Source organism: Cupressus sempervirens, chromosome 2 (genome assembly GCF_028749045.1).
Source record: "Cupressus sempervirens isolate cs-2001-9-10 chromosome 2, ASM2874904v1, whole genome shotgun sequence".
Classification (NCBI taxonomy): Eukaryota; Viridiplantae; Streptophyta; class Pinopsida; order Cupressales; family Cupressaceae; genus Cupressus; species Cupressus sempervirens.
In genome coordinates, this window is record NC_143119.1 from 371,962,804 (window position 1) to 371,982,130 (window position 19,327).

The following is a 19,327-nucleotide window of genomic DNA, read 5'->3' on the forward strand; positions in this document are numbered from 1 at the left end:
TGGAGGAAATTGCAAAGTGTGATTTTTAATGAATTGTGGAAAATGAATCAAATGTTGGGAGTTTTTAGAAATTAGTTTTTTAGAATTTAAATTCCCCAATCTATTTAATTGGTGCATAAAGAGTTAAATTGCAAACATTGGAATAATTTAAATTATGTGCAAGTATTAAAATTCTAACCTCTATTGAGTGAAGGAAGTGCAATGATGGCATTAAATGCCTACAAAAGAGTCATTGAAAATCAAAGAAAGGTGGAGCAAGAATTTTCAAGGGAGAAGGTAAGTTATAGAGAGATTAAATTTATAATAAATTTTCAAATTTGAGGTTTCCTTTTTCAAAATTCGAAATTCATTCAAGTATAGAATGAAAAATATGGAAGTGCTTTTACATGTTTTATGTTAAATTCCTTGCATGATTTTAATGTCAAATCATTTTATTTTTCAAGAGAAAGAATTTTGCCTCCAAATATTCAAGGAAGACATTCAAATCCCAAAATTCTAGTTCTAGTATCGAAGACGTCCAAGTTTCAAGAATTTCAGTCAGATGCACCCTAGATTCAAGACCTCAAATATCTAAGTTCAAGTATAAATGAAGAAGGATGAATGTAATATCTTGAAGTTCCTTCGAAAATCCAAGATAAAAAGTTAGGTAGTTTTTTATTACCAAGGTAGTACATGGAAAGAAGTGAGTGATCAAGGAAAGGTAGTTTCAGAAGAGAATCAAAGGCAAACCTTGCTTACAAAATGATGCAGTTAGAAAATTCCTGAGCCTGCATAGCACCCATCATGTTGACATGGCACTTAGTCATCTTCTTTGGCTAATCTCAGGTCTTTAAGTCAACATGTTTAAATTCAGTGTAGTTGAAGGGAATTGAGCATAATCTATTTTGGGTAGATGATCATTTAATGCTTAGTAGGCATCTTGCCTCATTATGGGTCAACTTAGACCACTCTTGCCCTACGTGGGTGGCCCTCTTCTAAGTGGTTTATTTGGACCATCTTTTTTATGGAATCTCTCTTCTTAACCAAGCCTAATTATGGTTGAGGTTGCAAAATTTGGGCCCTCGATGTTGTTTCAATTTGAGCAGCACATTGTAATGTGAAAACCTATGTAAAGGCCTTGCCTTCTCATTTGTAATGCATAGGATGGATAGATAGTTAACTCATTAGAAGTAAAGAGCCTTTTCTCCTTAGAGTACAAGCAGGCTAGGAGAAAGAATACATTGTTATAAGACTTGGGGAAAAAATATTTTGTTCTTTCAGTTTCTCAATTGTTAGATAAAGTGCTTTAATTTCAATGGAGAATGTAATGGTGTTTGTTGAATCTCTTTGATTCATACTTTTTGTATCTTTTTTTTTTTGATAGGTAATATTTGTTTGTATTGATATTGATAATGAGAGTACATTATGGCAATATGGCTGAGAGCCTTACAGTATAAAACTACCCTTACTCTGCCCTTACATATACCATTAGATAAAACAAAAGCAGAGCATTAACACTCTGAAAGTACAAACCACCCACCCATACATTGACCTGAACTCTAAAACAAAAGGAACCACCACCACCTCTATTATCAGCTACTTCTTGAACCATTTTTTTGCTTCCTCATGAGTGAAAGTTGGGGTTGAGCGATCATCCTTCATTGAGAACCCCTTACTCATCTTGCAGCGCTTTCCACTGTTATTCCCCTCATCAGGAAGTAGAGAGGCATCTGCCCATATTCCCTTTGTTGTGGACGCGCCTTCATGTAGATGGTATTTCTTCGCAAGCTGATGGTGAAGTTGTTGTCCAGGGGCCATGGTGCTCTTCCTTGGTGTAGCCTTTATAAAGCATTGCTCCTCCTCCTTTGTCAACCAAATATGCTCAGCCAGGTATTCCATGATCATTCTCCACCCCTGTTCTGCTTTGGGGATATGTAGGCCTGGTGGATTTGAAGAAGCCTACACCACCAGTGGTTGAGTGGAAGAATCCCCTCCGCCAATCAGCCACCATGGTTTAGTACCCATCTCTATTTCTACACCCAAAACGACTCGCTCTATAATGTCATCCAGTCCCAGAAGCCATTGCCTATCCACGCTTGCGGGCACTACCTGACGCACCTCTTCTTTTGATCCCCCCACCATCAGTTCAAGTGCCACAAATAGCGATGTCACATCCAAATTCGACCTCTTCCAGAAATCCTCCAGATGCTCTGGCCCTAATAACTGTTGAACACCTTTCAAAAAGCTCGGGTCATCAATAACAAAAATATGTTTTAGGCGCCGTGTGGATATCCAGCCTTAATAGGTTTGTATTTGAGAATTTGAGCCAAGAGAAAAATTCGCCTCCATTTTTGACTTAGAGAGAAAAACTTTCCTTGCCTTCAGCTTGAATATAAACGCCTAAAAACTCTCTAGAACAAAGTACTGGAGCAAGCCGAACACACCTTTGACACACACGAGAGATACATTAGTATCATGAAAATCTCTGCTTGCCATGGGATGATTAATGTCATTGTAAGTCGAAATCATGATGCCATACTTTCCAGACTCCAAATTGAAGTACCATGGGTCAATTATTAAATCTAATGGCCAAACAAATTTGCTCTCTTTATTTAATCTCCAAGGTAGCAGAAGTCCTCAAAAATTTCATATTGAGGGTCCAATGCTGAATTGACACCTAAATTGGCTAGCCAATCTGCTACTCTATTCGCTTCTCTAAAACAATGTGAAACTTTAAAATCATCAACGTCTAGAAGCAACTCCTTGATTTGTTGTATACTTTGATCTAGATGCCATGCCTCTATCGTTCCTCTCTTAATGCCATTGATTATGATTTCTGAGTCTCCTTTCAAATGTATACGTGTGTATCCAATTTTTACTCCTAATCCCAAAGCTTCTCTGGCAGCAAAACATTCCGCTCTTGCCTTGAGTTTAGTCTTAACCATTTACTTTAATATAATTAATAAAATAAAATAATTGTAATGTCCTTTTTATAGGACATTAGAAATCAAATGACTACTTAATAAAGTATTAAAGTGACTTTATTGGAGTTTAATGAAAATTAATAAAATTCATTCTAATTTTGAAAAGGAGTTTTAAAAATAGACAAAAAAGAAAGGAAATGAAAAGACAAGGAGAGGGACAATGAAGTCATTACATTGGGCTTTTAAGAAGAATGATAGACTCATTCAGTTATGTTGGGTTTTATGTTTGTTTTTTCTACTGGAGAATTCTGGGAAGCTTTGGCTTTCAACAGGTATGAGGACAAAAACACTTGAGCTTGGAGGTAATGGACGGAAACCTATTGTCTGCCAGAGATATGGCTTAGGTATTTGTGCTTCACATTCATGCTTCTAGTTCTCCAATCTGGCTTTAAGTTTTGTGGCTACAATTGGATATTCTGTTGTTGCTCTATAGAAGATTTAAAGGCAATATTCATATTTTATTTCGAAATCTCTATTCAGTCTGATATTTTATGATATGCAGTGTAATTTGTTGGATAAATTGAAATCACTGATATTTTTGTGGTTCATTTGGTTGAAAAATCCAAAGATAATATCTTGGGGGGCTATTGCAATAACTTTATGATTAAAATTAAAAGGGGACATAAGAAGTCAAGTGTGCATTTAATATATTGATGTCATAAAGTATTTAATTATTAAGCCAAATGCAGTGCCAACATATGAGGTATAAGGATATTAAAGTGACTTTATGTCAATGAAGAAATCTTATGAGGGAGTCACTTATTATTATTTCCCATGTGCAAGTTAAATATAAAATATTAAAAGTGGGAAATTTCAATAGGGTTTCTCAAAACTTGATGTGAGGATTGTAAAAGGAGATTTGAGGAAATCATTTAATATACCTGGTTTATTTTATTTCTCTCTAGGAAGGTTGGGAGCTTGGCATTCTATATAGGATATCTGATGATGAAAACCTTTTGAGTTTCTTAGTGGTTTAGATGGAAGCCCTATTACATATTAGATGTGGATTCATCCAAAATTCACCATTGTGCTCATTATTAGGTTTTTGGAGGTCTCAACTAGAAATTTGTTTGGAGTGTTTGACAGGAATTAAAGATAATTGTAGTTTTGACTGTGACACAGCTATAGCATTCATTTGGCATTGTTTTCATGGTGTTTTGACAAGGTTTATGGACTGAAATGATTTTATGTTGCTAGAGCTAGGGACTCAAAAACCTATTTTGGTGATTGTTGCAATCTTTGGATAAGGATTCAACATGTTTTGGTAGTGTTTGGCATTGTCTAGCTAGGTTTTGGAAGATAGGTTTATATACTAGATTTTTAGGAGTCATTTGCTGCCTAACCAGGCAACCACTTCATATTTGGTCATCATTTGAGGCAGTTGTGCTTTCCACTTGATAACGGACTTCTTTTTTTGCATCTAGGTATGTGTGATCATTTTGTTTAATTATAACCTTGTATTTGAAGAAATTTGTTTGTTTTTGTAGTATATTAGACTCATCAGATCTCATGTCACTATATTTGTCATTGTTATTCAAGGAGAAATAATAAATTTGTGATGCATTCCTTCGTCATTTGTTTCCCATGTTTTTTTTTGATAGGTAATGGGCCGAAGCCGAGATTAAATATTATTATTTGTTGAGATTGATTAAGCTCGAGTAGACTTGAACCCAGGACCTCCCAGATGAGAGGCTCGCAACTTACCGTTGTGCTGTAGTATGTTACCTAAATTTGTTTCCCATGTTATTGTTTATCATTTATATATGCTTATCTATGATTTGGCATTGAAAACAAATATCAAACACAAATTCGAAATTCATAAATCAGGTTCCAAACTGTTTACTTGGAAAGATTGTAATGTCCCTTTTTTGGGACATTAGAAATATTAAAAGACACATTTATATGATATTAAAATTGACTATGAAAGTGTGGACTCCTATTATAGAAGGTCAATATAAAATTCAAAGTGGGCTAAAGATGACAAGGAGAGATAAGATGAAAAGCCAGGAGGGAAGTCGAAGAGTCACAGCTGTGAGAATAAAAGGACAAGAGACTTCATTTGGCATGCTTGATTTATTATTCCGATTTTAGTTCTCTCTTGCGAGAGTAAACAGAAAGCTTCAGCTTTCAGTCAGTGTAATAACGTAGCCCCTCGTGCCAACATAAAGTGGACACAAACCCATTGTCTGTGGAGACGTCATTTCAGGTGTCTCGTTATTGGGTGGGCAGTTGGAAAAGTAACAAAAACACAGAACAACACAATGTGCTGCTGCACAATAAAATATATTATATTTCATTCACCGTGATCTCAAATGAGTACATAGTGCCTTTTTATAGGCAAGCATACAATATTCTAGAGAAATCTAGCATTAGCCGAGAAGACAAAATATCTACAAACTTTTGAAAAATATTACAGCCGACTCAAACTTCTAGAAAATAATTTAACCAACACACCCTAAACCTAAACCTGATAATATAGAAGCATCGGATGATTTGTAGAAATTAATATATCTAACACTCCCCCCTAATTTCTACTATCAAAATTTGTAGCATACAAATTCCAATGTGCCATGTAATCTTCATATATGTTAATGGATGAGTAGTGTCTTTGAAGGCTATGGCCTTTAATTTCTACAAACATTTTGTCAACAATTGGCTGCCAATGATTTCCTCTTTTCATAGGATCCACTGATAATCTTGATAATCTTTCCTCATCTGTTACAAATGCCAATGACAGGATTTACTAATAACCTTTTGGCTCTTTGATGTCTTGCTCTAATCTGTTTCCCAATGCTGTTGGATTCCTTCTTACACTTGAACTTTTGTACCTAAATAAACCTTTGATCATTCTTGCAATTCTATGCCAGTTTGATCCATAGCTCCATCCACAATCCATTTTGATGCAACCTGCTATAAAATCTTTATTGCACTCTCTATTCCAACATGTCTTATCACAATGATTTTTCAAGCCACAAATATTACAAGGATTTATATCCCAACATCTATCCTTTGTATGCCCTTTCCTGTTACAATGTGAACATTGCACAATCTTTATGCTTTCAATTGATTCTCTTGAACCTTTATTCATTTTTCCACTGCTTGCATCATATCCAAGACCTGCATATTTTGGCCTGAGTGTAGTCTCAATCGGATTCTTTAATCCCTATTCATCCTTTCCTAAACCTTTACTTTTGAAACCCATTCTTTCCATAATCTTCAAGCCAATACTATTATTATCATAAGAAACAAAATCTGCAAACTTCTTGTCATTTATTTGCTTACACTTTTCATCACAAACACTTTCAGCTTCAGAAAAATCACATTTCTCAATCCCATAATCACTCAAATCATTTGTGTCACAAGATACATCACATACAAATGGTTCTACATTCAGACATTCTTTCTCTTGTTTCAAAGTAGACAAATCCTTCTCTAGCATACTATTTTCCTCTTCCAATTTCTTCACATTTTCTTCTAAAACTTTGTTCTTTTTCTCAGCATCATCAAACAAATTTAACTTTTTTTCTAATTCTTTATTTTTTTCTCTAAGCTCACATGTTTCCTTCACCTGTCAATTATGTACTTCTTCCACAAATTTTAGCCTATCCTCTAGCTCTTCAATTGCCTCTATATGGACACTAATTTCATTTAACAATTTAGACTTTTCTTCTCCCATTTCATTTCTTACTTTATCCAATTCCTTTTGCAAAATATCTTTTTCACACAATAATCTTGCATTTTCTTTTTTCACCATCACTAATTCATCTTCTAACTTATTTGTCTTCTCTTTCTGAACTCTATCAGCTTTTCCCATTGAAACAAAAGAGATTAAACACACTTTATCCTTTTTCAACAACTCACTATTGTATCCTTTCAAGATTTCTTTATGAACTTCTTCCAAGCTTTTGTCACAAATAAATATTTACCCCTTTCAGCAATTAACACATGAAACTTCATTCATTCATTTTCTGCAAACTAGTATAATAACACATCTGAAACAAATCAAGTCACGCATTTTCCTCTTCATAGAATTATGATTTTAAACAACCATTCATTTTCAGCCTTATCTACATTTCTATTTGCCATCTTAACTTCTCAACACAAAATATTAACAAAGCTTCACACAAGCTCAAATCTTACCATCATTTTTCAGCCATTGACTTTGTAGTCTTCAACTCTCTAGGATTTTGATCCTTGTGCTCTGAAATCTTTACCTTTCCATGATCTTTAACCTTGGGCTCTGATACCAATTTGTTGGGTGGGCAGCAAGAAAAATAACAAAAACACAAAACAACACAGTGTGCTGCCCCACAATAAAATATATTATATTTCATTCATCGTGATTTGAAATGAGTACATAGTGCCTTTTTATAGGCAAGCATACAATATTTTAGAGAAATCTAGCATTAGCCGAGAAGACAAAATATCTACAAAATTTTGGAAAATATTATAATTGACTCAAACTTCTAGAAAGTACTTTAACTGACACACCCTAAACCTAAACCTAATAATCTAGAAGCATTGGACGATTAGTAGAAATTAATATTTCTGACGCTCGTATGCACTTACAGGTTCTTCTCTGAGTATTCCAATCTAACTGTAAATTATGTGTTTGGGATTGGATTTTGAGTATTGGTTATTGTATTGCTGTTGTATAATGCAATAACGTTGTTTAAGGAATTTTATGAGAGTTTATCTGGTTTTATATTGTGGGTCTGTAATGCATTTTTATAGCTTGAATTCTGACTATCATTTTGAGAAAGAATGGTTTAATATCTGTTGGAGATTCTGCTGGTTTTTATTGTATTTTGTAACACTTCTGCACATGTTTAGTTCTCAACATATTTTGAGGAAAAATCGAGTAAATATCCGGTTTGGGATATTTCAAAGATCCACTTCCTTCAACCAGTCTGGAAGCAGAATTCTCATCATATAGTTTCATAGGTTTTTTTTTTATTGGTTAGTTTCTAAGAATTTAATTGTGCATCATTTCATGTGGATTATCTCTAAACCCATTGGACCCAGAATAGCTTTCACCGTGCACAAATTCATAGCTGAGTATTTAAAAATGTTCCTAACTTACCACTTGACATCAGGCCCCACCTTAATGGGCCTCTTCATTTCTGCTTGCTATCACACAACAGATTAGCAAATCCAAGTCAAAACTCTTGCAGCCATAAACCTAAAACAAGCAAAGTGTATGCCATCGGCCGTGGCATCCTCCTATTACCATTGTAAAAATATTGTATTGCAATCTTCACTCTCTTCAATACTTGATGATCACAGCCCTTTACAAACTAAATTATTTATTTCATTCAGGATCTCTGCTTTCAGGAACAAGAGAATTGTTTGAGAAAAGCAATGGTTAGCTAAGAGGTCTGTTGCTTGAGTTCATTCTTGAGTACAATTGCAAAATTGGAGTGGAGTCTAACTTTGCTGCCTCCACAAAAATTCTTTCAATATCGGTTTTAATTTCCAATTTAGACAGGGCCTTTGTTGATTGTGTCCACCATAATTTGAGTCTCCCTCAAATTCAATTTCCCTATACCCTTTTATAACAGTTTGCAAGCTCAACAAGGGCGGGTGGTTCTATCATATTATTGATGGTGTCACTCAAAATCTGAGATTCCCTTAGCAATAAAACTGCATACATCTTTAATAACAAAGTAAGCATTTTCCAAACTTAGATTTTCCCTTCAAAGACCATCTAAATTAATGGGGTTTTCCAGATGTTTCTAATTCTTAAGCCTCTTTTATCTGTCCTTGAATGAGATTAAACCAAGTGTTGTTATTAGTTGTTTTTGGGGATTTCTTGGCATCTTAATGATGTTCAAGGGACATTGGATGTCCCTAAATCGCCCCTGGGATGGCAAGATATCTGTTCTCAAAGGGGAAGGTCCTCTGAAATGTTTCATCACTGTACTGCCACATCCGGGATGTTCCTGTTTTTGAGGATGAAGAGGAGATGTTCTTTTCCTGTCCTGATGCATCTAGGACATTAGTGTTTTGGTGAACATCCCAAAATCCTTTGGGGGTACCCTGGATACCATCTACTCACCCTAGCCCAAGATGGATACTTCTATTACATTGTCAGATCATAAGTTGTTAAACTCTAATAATTTTCAATCGTACTGATGCTTTATTGCTACAGATATTTGGAACTAAGAGTTTTATTTGTACTCTTTGTGGTGATACATTTTAGCTCCCTACATTTTTAGGTTTTCTGGTCTACCTTGTTTGTAGTATCTTAATTTGTTGGCTCTTAGCAGTGCCATTCACTGGCGGCAGTCACTTGTGGACATTAATGTAAGTTATTTTCTCTTTCACTCTGTAGTACATAGTATGCAGGTGAGGAAGTCCTACTACCAGCCATGAAATACAGTAATCACATGTGGAAATTGATTGATTGGTTCAAGATTTGATGTAGCCAAAGTTTGAAATTTCAGATGAGTTTGGAAATATTTGGAAAGTGTTTTAAACATGAAGATCATAGTTGTCATATTGTTGAGAATAGGACCCGAATGAATCATCATCTTTTTAAAGGATCAAGTAAGTTTTCATTGTGACAATTAGTAGAAAAAAGTAGCTGACAACAAGCTGAACTCTTTAAAGGAAATTTGCCTTTATTAAAGAGTAAAACACACTAATTTAGTTGTCAATAATGTTGATGACGACATGAGATGAAATGACACATCAAAGGGGATTGGGATAAACAGTAGAAGATATGTAAACAACAAGATGATATTTTAAAACTAATTAGATTGACAATATAAATGAAGACAACTTGAGAGATACAATTGCATGTCAAAGACTAATCTGCAGTTGTAAGACAACATCTACTTTGTGTAGGAAAATATAAATGATTTCCAGTGCATGTGTATGTTTCTGTAGAGGAATATTTTTGTTTAATGTAATAAATTTTAAGGAGCCCATGAGATCTTTGCTTTGCATTTATTTGATTTCTCTTTGTTTGCTATTTATGGAAACATTGATTCATGCTGATATTTTGGCTAACCTGAAGTTTAAAGTTTGAATGGCGGCAGTAACTTTGGTGTACATAAGTTATTGCAACTATGCACTGTCACAACTGGTGTAATGTCCTTTTCTTAATTTGCACTAGAATCATGATTGGAACAAATTAGGGCGGGGGTTATATAATGAAATTGTAGATTTGAATCCTGCAATCATAATGCCATGGTAGGAAAGAGCAAATTCACACACACACACACACACACACACACACACACACACACACACATATATATATAGATTCAATTATTTGGGTTAGATAAGATCACATCATAACCATATACTATCAATAATATTATACAAGAACATTGGGGTTTGGAAGAAGGAACATGATAGGCTTAACCAAATCCATTTTATACTAAGCCGAAGAGCGGAGTGAATGGCTGAGTCCTTGGCCTCGGTGAGCAGTTAATATGGACATCCATTGAGATGCCTACTCGGTTGCTTGTACCTAAAGACAATTGCCTTTGCAGATCCAGGATGAGGTAGTAAGGGGGTTTCTTGGTTCTTCTATCTAAGCTTTAGAGCAGTATGAATGCCATGTAGCCCTCTTGGCCCTAGGAGCCAGTTGTATTTTAGTCTCTAGGGTGGCCTATTTCGATAACCCTCTTATAACTCTCTTCTTACACCCTATGTTCTTCCTACGAGATGGACTTCAGATAGGTTGGCATATGTTATATTCTATTATATGAGTATACACTAAGAAATATTTATTTATGCATAAAATTTTATTTATGAAATATTATCCATACACCCCCTTTCAAATGAGCTCTTCTCCCTTTTATATTTTATGTTGAGGAAATCACAGCTCTTCTTTACATGCCTCTTGATCTTTGATTAAACTTAACCAACTTGTGATTATATTTTATTATTATTTATTTATTTATATTTCAATAACTATCTATTATTAAATCCTATTTCAGAAAGGCTTTTAACATATTGAGTTTTCAGATATGCCAGAGATAATTGGGAAATATTTTGAACTATTTCATCTACTCAATAGTGGAACAAAGTTCTAGAATCTACAACATTTTCCCGCCTTATCAAGTCTGATATTGACATCATCTTGGCTTTTTCAAAACTGATAATTAAATCATCTGGGATTCTTTTGCAAAAATTGTATCTTAGGTGTTACATTACAATTTGTGAGAATGCTAAAAAAATATGAAATATAATGAATAAATTTGATCACCTCAAGTATGTTTGACAATACACTCTAGCTTGAGAATTTTTTTCTCTTCACTTATAATTTTATTTTAAAGGCTATAAAGATTTCTTATAGTGAAATTGAAATCTTAGTAATGTTCTCCTTTATTGATATGGCTATGAAACTATGTTGATCTTTGATAATGATATTATTATTGTAACTGTGATTGCCGGACTTGCAGGTTATCCATTTCTCATCTTTATTGGAGGAAGAAAATTGTTGGGAATCAGTCTTGCTATATTGTTGTGCTTGGCTTTCCTTAAAAAGGGTAACTATGTGTTCTAGTAGATCATTTTCGGAATGATTAAATTCATGAAAACATATACTTTGGTCATGTAAGAATATTTTTCAATTCATTATTTGCCTAGAAGGCTGATTCTGTACCTTATGAGATTAGCGTAGGAGATAACTGTTCTGCTACAGTTGTATTCTTTTATAAGTTCAATCTTAACACTATTTTTTATGGACTTGTTATGTTTTGCAGGGTTTAAGGCTCACCTAAACACTCCAGTTGCTCAGACTTATCAGTTATTAAAGCCACTAATTGCAAGATTTAGTTCGGATGGCCCTATAAAACCCTTTTACACAACTTCTGCTACTGAGAAGGGCATTTATAGCAAGTTGGAGAACAAAAATCTGGGAGAGAAGGATACTGACTATGATTATGCTGCTTCTAATGAGGTTATACCTAAAACCTTAGAGAATGAAGATCAAAGAGAAAGTAATTCTGAGGCTACTGAAACTGAGGTCAGCTATGATCAAAGAGAAAGTAATTCTGAGGCTACTGAAACTGAGGTCAGCTATGTGTCAGGTCTATTTCATACACCACATTAGAATATAATATAATGTTGCATCTCTAATGATCTATAACAGTGGCTACAGCTTACCATCTTAAGCTTGAATTGTTGGAATGTATTACTGTTTTATTTACACACTGGGATTACTGTTAATTTTAACATTGTTTATGTCTAGTCAAGAATTGGTACTTTACCATTCTCTCACGAAATGACAATTGTCTATAGAAGCAATGCAGTTATAAGCTGGATCTTAGTTACAAATTTATTAACTTCCAATTACTATGTCCTAATAACTACTAGAGCACACGAGGACAAATGTTCTAAAGTTTTAGTGGTTGAGTTACTGTTATCATGACCTGTGACATGCTTCAAATGTCTTCACAATATTTAAGTTAGTGTTAGAAAATTCTCATTTAGCTTTTAAGATGACAAATATGGGCCTTCTACAATATTCTTTTTAAATTGAGTTTTATCAACTTGATCATTCAATATTTTTGCCTCACAGGTAAAATATGGTATGTTTCATGACAATTCTAGGATGGGGATGATAGGGAATTGCTTATATATGAACTCATTTTTTACAAGTTCAACTTTATGATAGAACTGTGTGGAAATAGAATGGTTACCCTCCATTTTTTGCTTCTTGGAGCTTTGTTCACTAAACGTTTCCTAGATCATTACTCTTCGTCATGATTCTGTGGGTGGTCCCACAATAGCAGGTTACACTTTTTTGCCAACTTTGACACTGAAATGAATATTTTGAATTTTTTTTTTTGCTTTCAGACAGCTATTGCTGCAAAACCATTAGGAATTTCAAGATGATGTAAACTAGCGATTTTTAGCATATTGTGTTTAAGATTATAAATATATATATTTTTTTGATTTTCTGTAATTGATTTTTATCCATTTTTCTAGCTCCTTCAAAAATTATTTTTGAATGTAAATTAGCATTTATAATGAGTGACATTCATTTTGTAATTCAATTTTTTTTTTCTTGAAGGGATAAAAACCAAAAGGGATTTTTTTGAATGTAGATTTGTAGCAGCAATATCTAGTAATTTCAATTGGTCTCATTTTATTATGACAAATACATTATAGTTTTTCAAGTATTCATGTGAAGCTAACTATAATTTGGACGTATGTTCATACAGATGGATGACCTATGGATGAGTAGACTCTTTAAGTTTATATTTTTGCCTTTGTGTTTACTTGCAAGATAAATTGATCGACATAAGTTTATATTTTCTTCTACTGGACAGCGAATGCTATGTATGTGCATGTTTTGGTTTGCCTGGAAGAAATTGTAATTTTAGATAGTTTTGCAGGGACACTTTTTTAAATGTCTGTTTTTTTTCGCCTTTTTTTGCATCAGAAACAAAACTTTGGAGAATGCTTATTCCTGCTGTTGTCGATTCTGCACAGTTTGAAGCATTATCAGCATTGCAGAAGTTGAAGGTATATTATGAAAGTTTACTTTCTCACTACATTATGCAAATAAAGCTAGTTGTTTTTTAGGTGTCTGTGCAGGTTCCCAGGATGAAAATCATTGGTTATTGACAAAAGAATCTATTCCTAAGTATCTACTAATATCACAAGTTTTGTCCACTGTTTACTTTTTAGCTGTGAGAATGCTCTATTATGTCTCGAAAGCTCAATATTGTTTCTTTTTAAGTTAGTCAAATGAAGGTGTATCTCTCAATGCAGACATTAACATCAACAAATGTTTGTGGGTTGAAGGTTTGAGTCCCTAGTTTGGGATCTGTTAATTAAAACTTGAGTATGTATCACAAGAACTCAAGATGTAATGGAAGCTTCCACTGTTGTCCAGACTGAGTATCTTTAGGCCTGCTTTCTATTGTAACAGACTTATAGCTGTGGGTTATTCTGTTTTAGAAAGTAAGGGCACCTGTTGATGTGAGCTTTGTTCCACTGCATCATGCAAAACTGAATATTCCAAGATGAAATACCAAATTTCCAACTCTATCTTGAATAAGGATTCAAGAGAATCTTAATAAGTTTTCTCCACATTCTGAGAATCTTCTTATTGCCATGATTTTGAACTTGCTTGTACTCACAAACTTGATGCCTTCTTTGATGCCTTGACCTCGATCATCTTGAAGTGATGGAGTCTTTAACGTAGTTGGATCTTTTAAAGTGAACTTGGATTTCCAGAGAAAATTCAAGTTGGCGATGATTTTCTTTCAGTTGTAGGTTTACAATTTATTTTTTTTGCTTGGTTCTGTGATTTTGAACTCCATCTTGATCTTGTTCTTTGAATTTGCACTTTCAGCTTTGAGTATTAACTTTCTTGTCTTTGAGCATCTTTGCCTTGTTCTTGATCTCAAACCACATCTTTGTTTGAAGTCTTAGAAATGGATATGAAACTTTTACATTCTTATCCCTAAATTCTAGGATCATAGAGTTGGAATCAACTTGAAAATTAGCACTATTAGCTCAATTCTAAATCATTTTGATATATATTTGGGGAAAGGCATTTCGTTTCAAGATTGCTTTGGGCCTATATAACTTGGCATAGATTGGAGGTGTCTTGGTCATTAGCTAAGTTACCAATGCTGGTTCTGATGCTGACGTGTGTGCAGGGTGCTGATGCGTGGATGCATGGATTTTTTTTTTTGGGATTTTGGATGTGTTTGGGTATATATATATATAAATAAAGTTGTAAACTATTATTTATGTATGCAAAGAAATACAAGAAATGTTCAAAAATAAACCATTCATTGAATCATTATCATAATCAAATTGAAATAACAGTAATGTCTAATTAATAAATTACTCAAGTTCAAGATTCCAATGCAATTCAAATTACACAATCAAAACATAGTTCATGGTTCAATGTTGACCAATCGAGAGTTAAGGCTCAAGATTCACAAATCACATTCAGTCAATCAGAATCATAAGGATTCTCAAAAAAATTCACATTCTCATCATCTCCTCCTACTGCAACACTTGCAAGTTCATTTTGAACCAAGCATGGTTCCAATTGTGCTAGATGCACGTGCTATGATGTTATCAACATCATCATTCGTGATCACAGTAAAATCTTGAAGCATTGCATCCAAGTTTGCACATTCAGGGGCTATATCCCAAAGCTTAGTTGACCCTTCCTTGTATCCATCCTCCTTACGTGACAAAAGACGCAAGTTGGTATATATATAAACTAAGTCCTCAGCTTTCTTTGAGCCTAATGGGTTGCGCTTCATTGAATGGATATAAGAATATGTACTCCAATTCTGTGCAGCAGAAGAACATGCAACCTGAATAGTGTTCATAAAATTAAACATACAAATGAAAAGCAAATTAGAGAATGTTAAACAGTAAAGTGCAGAATACAATTGCTAAATCAGTAAATAAATAAATGAAAACTTACTTGTGAGAGGATCTTGATTGCAAGAGGTTGTAGATGCTTGAATGGTTGACCATACATGTACCGCCATGTGATAGCTCCCATGTCATTTTTGTCCTTTGATTGCATATGGAGTAAATTTTGATCCCAAAGCAAATAAGCCAAATTCTAGCCTCAACTTTTTGTGCATTTCATCATCTGGGAAGATTCTTGCAAATGCAATGTAGCACCCAGTAGCAACTTCTTCATCCGCATATGGTGCAATTCTATCTAGCATAGCAAGTATTTTTTGTCTGTAGTACCTTGGAGATAAGGCATATGCAAGGAGGTGCAATGGGGTAGTCATCTTCTCCCAATGATGATGAATGATATCCTCCACCTTTTTGTACAAGGCTTCACATCTTATGGGGTTAGTCTCGTGTGCTTGTATGGAAAGCTTTACCTTTTCAACCATGGTGTCCATGCCATTGTACACATCCCCCAAACATGGTGCATCTATATCGGCAAAGCGTAGCATATTCATGATAGGCTTAGTGAAATCCAATACAAATTGCACACGAGTCCACCAATGCTCATCCAAGATCATACCCCTGACCTTCAAGGCTCTCTCTGAATTCGAAGCCTTCCATATAGTCCATTGGTTACAGATAACCATTTGGCCCAATGTTGATCGCTCCTTGAGGAGTCATTTTAGAACAACATTATGAGATGCAAATCTAGTCTCAGCAACCTATAAGCAAGTTGACAATATGACATCAAATATAAAACTAAGTTATAAACAAGAAATAATTTGATAATTGAACATGAATATAAAATGAATTCAAAATAACTAAATAAATGAAATTAAGTAATTACAATTTTAAATCTACTTTCAACAACTCCAACTTGGAGAATGATATGAATATGGATTGTGACATGTGGTGGTCTGTCACAAACATTTGTATCTCTTCACCCTCACGGTATATTTGCTTCACCCAATCTATTTGGGTGCCAATTTGTTGCATGACCAAGTTGAGAGAGTGTATAGTGCATGGTGTCCAAAAACTATGGTTGTATTGAGACTCAACCAAAGCACCTACACCCCTACAATTCGTGGCATTATTTGTGACCACCTGGACCGCATTCTCACTACCCACTATCTCTATTGCCTCAATGAGAACTCTAGAAATGAATTGTGAATCCTTAACTTATGCTTCACAATCAATAACCCTAAAAAACATTGCCCCTTTGGGGGACATTGCAGTCACATTTATCAATGATCAATTTCTTGTGTCTTTCCATCCATGAGACACAATAGTTATGCTGGAAGTTTTCCAAGATGTCCTAATTGGTTGAAGAGCTTTGTCTATAGAAATATTTTCTTTTTGCAAAAGAGTTGTACGCACCTTTTCAAACCTGGACCTAATGTAATCAGCTGGTGCTCTAAGGATGACTACAATCATTTCCTTCCAATATGACAATCTTACCAAATTGAAAGGAAGACCATTGGAATAAAGGCAACGTGCAATTGCTTCATCAACAATCTCTCTTGCCTCCATTTTGAATGCTTGATCCAACGAACCTCTTTTGAGGGTAATAATTTCTACTTCATCATCCGCCTCTCCCACTTCCAAGAATGGATGTTTGGAGGATGCAACATGATCGGTGGGCACATTCACTTTGCTCTTTGTAGATGAAGGTTTGTACAAACTCATTTTTTATTTTCTCACTAAACCATCAGCAACTTCTTGTTCTTTTATAAATTTGGCTAATTGTGCATCGCTCAACCTTTTTCCATCTTTACTTCTCTCGTACAATACTATTCCTTTACCAGTAGGGCCCATAAATGAGCTTTGACCCGAGAATATGAGCTGTTGAATGGTTTACTATGACATACATTGCATTTCCAAATGTATGACCCACCTCCGGAAACTTGTGATGATCTTGTGGTGTGTCTCCATAATGGAGATGCCACATCAATATTGAAGTTATCACTTCGTTCAGCTTGCCCTGCTGCTGAACTTTGATTACCAGTAGTGGCCATTCTTGCACAATAGAAATTATGAATCTAATAAGAAAATAGAAAATAATTAACTTAGAAATGTTTAAAAAAACTATGAACAAGTGCAAATATACAATACAATACAAAAATACTAAAAAAGGATGGCTACACTAGTGCATTTCTTTAAAAAATTAAATCGAAAAATCTTGAAAAAATTCTTAATGTTGATAGATAAGATAATAATATTAATGTCCAACAAAAGACTGCAAAAGGGTCTGTGGGATTGAGAGCTTACAACAAGATAGCAGAGAGAATTACTGGAAAATTACAAGGTCTGCCTATGATCTCTCAACAATTTCTATACAAAAGTGTACTAGACGGTTAAATAAGAGAATCATTTCTTTCCTTTCTTGTCAATGCTTGCTTTATTTGGCAATATCAAACATTTTTTTAATTTTTTTCAACACAAACAGCATTTTCTTTTTAGCAGCAGCATATTCTTTCCAACAACAATTTCTTATATCTTTTTGCATGTGTCAAGTTTTGACATAAATGACAATTATCTATCTATCTACCTCTTTGTCATTGATGACAATTCAAGCTTACAAAACTGAAAATGCAACCCACAATCTGCTCCTCCTCCCCGACTCTGATTCTGTCCTTGACATCAATGGCAGTAGCATATTACCAAACCAAGAAAATAAGACATCTCACCAAGTATTGGCATTTTGAACTCATTCTGCATGGTAGTGGCAAATTCTTTGCATATTGGCAAACCAAGAAAATAAGACATGTCACCAAGCATTGACATTTTGAACTCATTCTGCATGGTAGTGGCAAATTGTTTGCACTTATTTTCACCGGTGCCTGCAAAGATGATATCATTTATATAAGCAACAATGATTACCATGTTATTGCCTTCTTTTGCTGTTTGCAAAAGCTCTTTTGTAACCTTGCTACTTCAAGTATTTGTCTAGTCTAGAATACTAAGCTCTGGATACTTATTTAAGCACACACAAAGCCTTCTTCAACTTGCAAAGATAGTTCCTATTTTCTGAAATAGTAAACCATCACACTGTTCCATGTATTTTTTTCCTCTAAATTTCCATTCAAAAAGGTGGATTTTATGTCTGTTAAACGACTTTGGAATTCTTGAAGCTTGCAAAAGCTAGTAACTTTCTTGTTGCTTCTAACTGGCAAGTGCTAAAGTTTCTTCAAAGTCAACGGCTTCAACTTGTGCGATTCCTTTGCACACAAGTCTTGGCTCATTTCTTACAATTTGGCTAACTTCATTTAATTTATTCCTGAAGATCCATTTAGATACAGTGACATTCTTTTCTTTAGGTTTTGGAACAAGTTCCTAAGTTTTATCCATTTAGATACGGTGACATTCTTATCTTTAGGTTTTGGAGAACGTTCCCAAGTTCTATTCTTCTCAATTTGATCAAGCTCTATGTCAATTCCTTCTATCCAATCTTCTCTTTACTTGCTTCTTGAACAGTCTTTGGTTCAATTTTGGATAGGAAAGACAAATCTTCATTTTTATGAATGATCTATCAATCGTTTTGTTGCTTTTGGTCTATCATCTCTTATTATCAGATCTTCTAGATGATTTCTTTGTATACATTTAGGTTGTGTTTCTATGGAAGCTCTTCACAATGTCTCTGAAAGTGTCTTTGATGGTGTCTTCCATGCAACCGTTTCAACTGCATCTCCTTCTACACTTTGTTTATCTTCTTTAAAATCCTCTGGATCTATGATCATCTACTTCTTGCCTTTGTATTGGAAGATTTCTATCTTCATCAACTTTTACGGTTGCGTTTTTAGCAATTCTGTGCAAGCCTTTACTGTAGGATCTATATACTTTCCTCTTGGAAGATTATCCAAGAAATATTCACTCATCTATTCTCGAGTCAAATTTACCCAAATTGTCTTCATCTTTTCTAATATGATATGGACTACGAGCACTTTGAATTACTTTTCAAT

General features: G+C 34.4%; 1 protein-coding gene across 1 annotated transcript in view; it reads left to right on the top strand.

The window, feature by feature from the left end:
- Nucleotides 1–19,327, top strand: part of LOC149572688 (uncharacterized) — a 72,603-nt gene that overhangs the window by 37,892 nt on the left and 15,384 nt on the right. Inside the window, exons 2-4 of the mRNA XM_089813772.1 lie at nucleotides 11,381–11,467; nucleotides 11,684–12,010; nucleotides 13,369–13,451. Of these exons, the coding sequence (XP_089669898.1) occupies nucleotides 11,381–11,467; nucleotides 11,684–12,010; nucleotides 13,369–13,451 (497 nt within the window). The remainder of the gene's footprint in view (nucleotides 1–11,380; nucleotides 11,468–11,683; nucleotides 12,011–13,368; nucleotides 13,452–19,327) is intronic.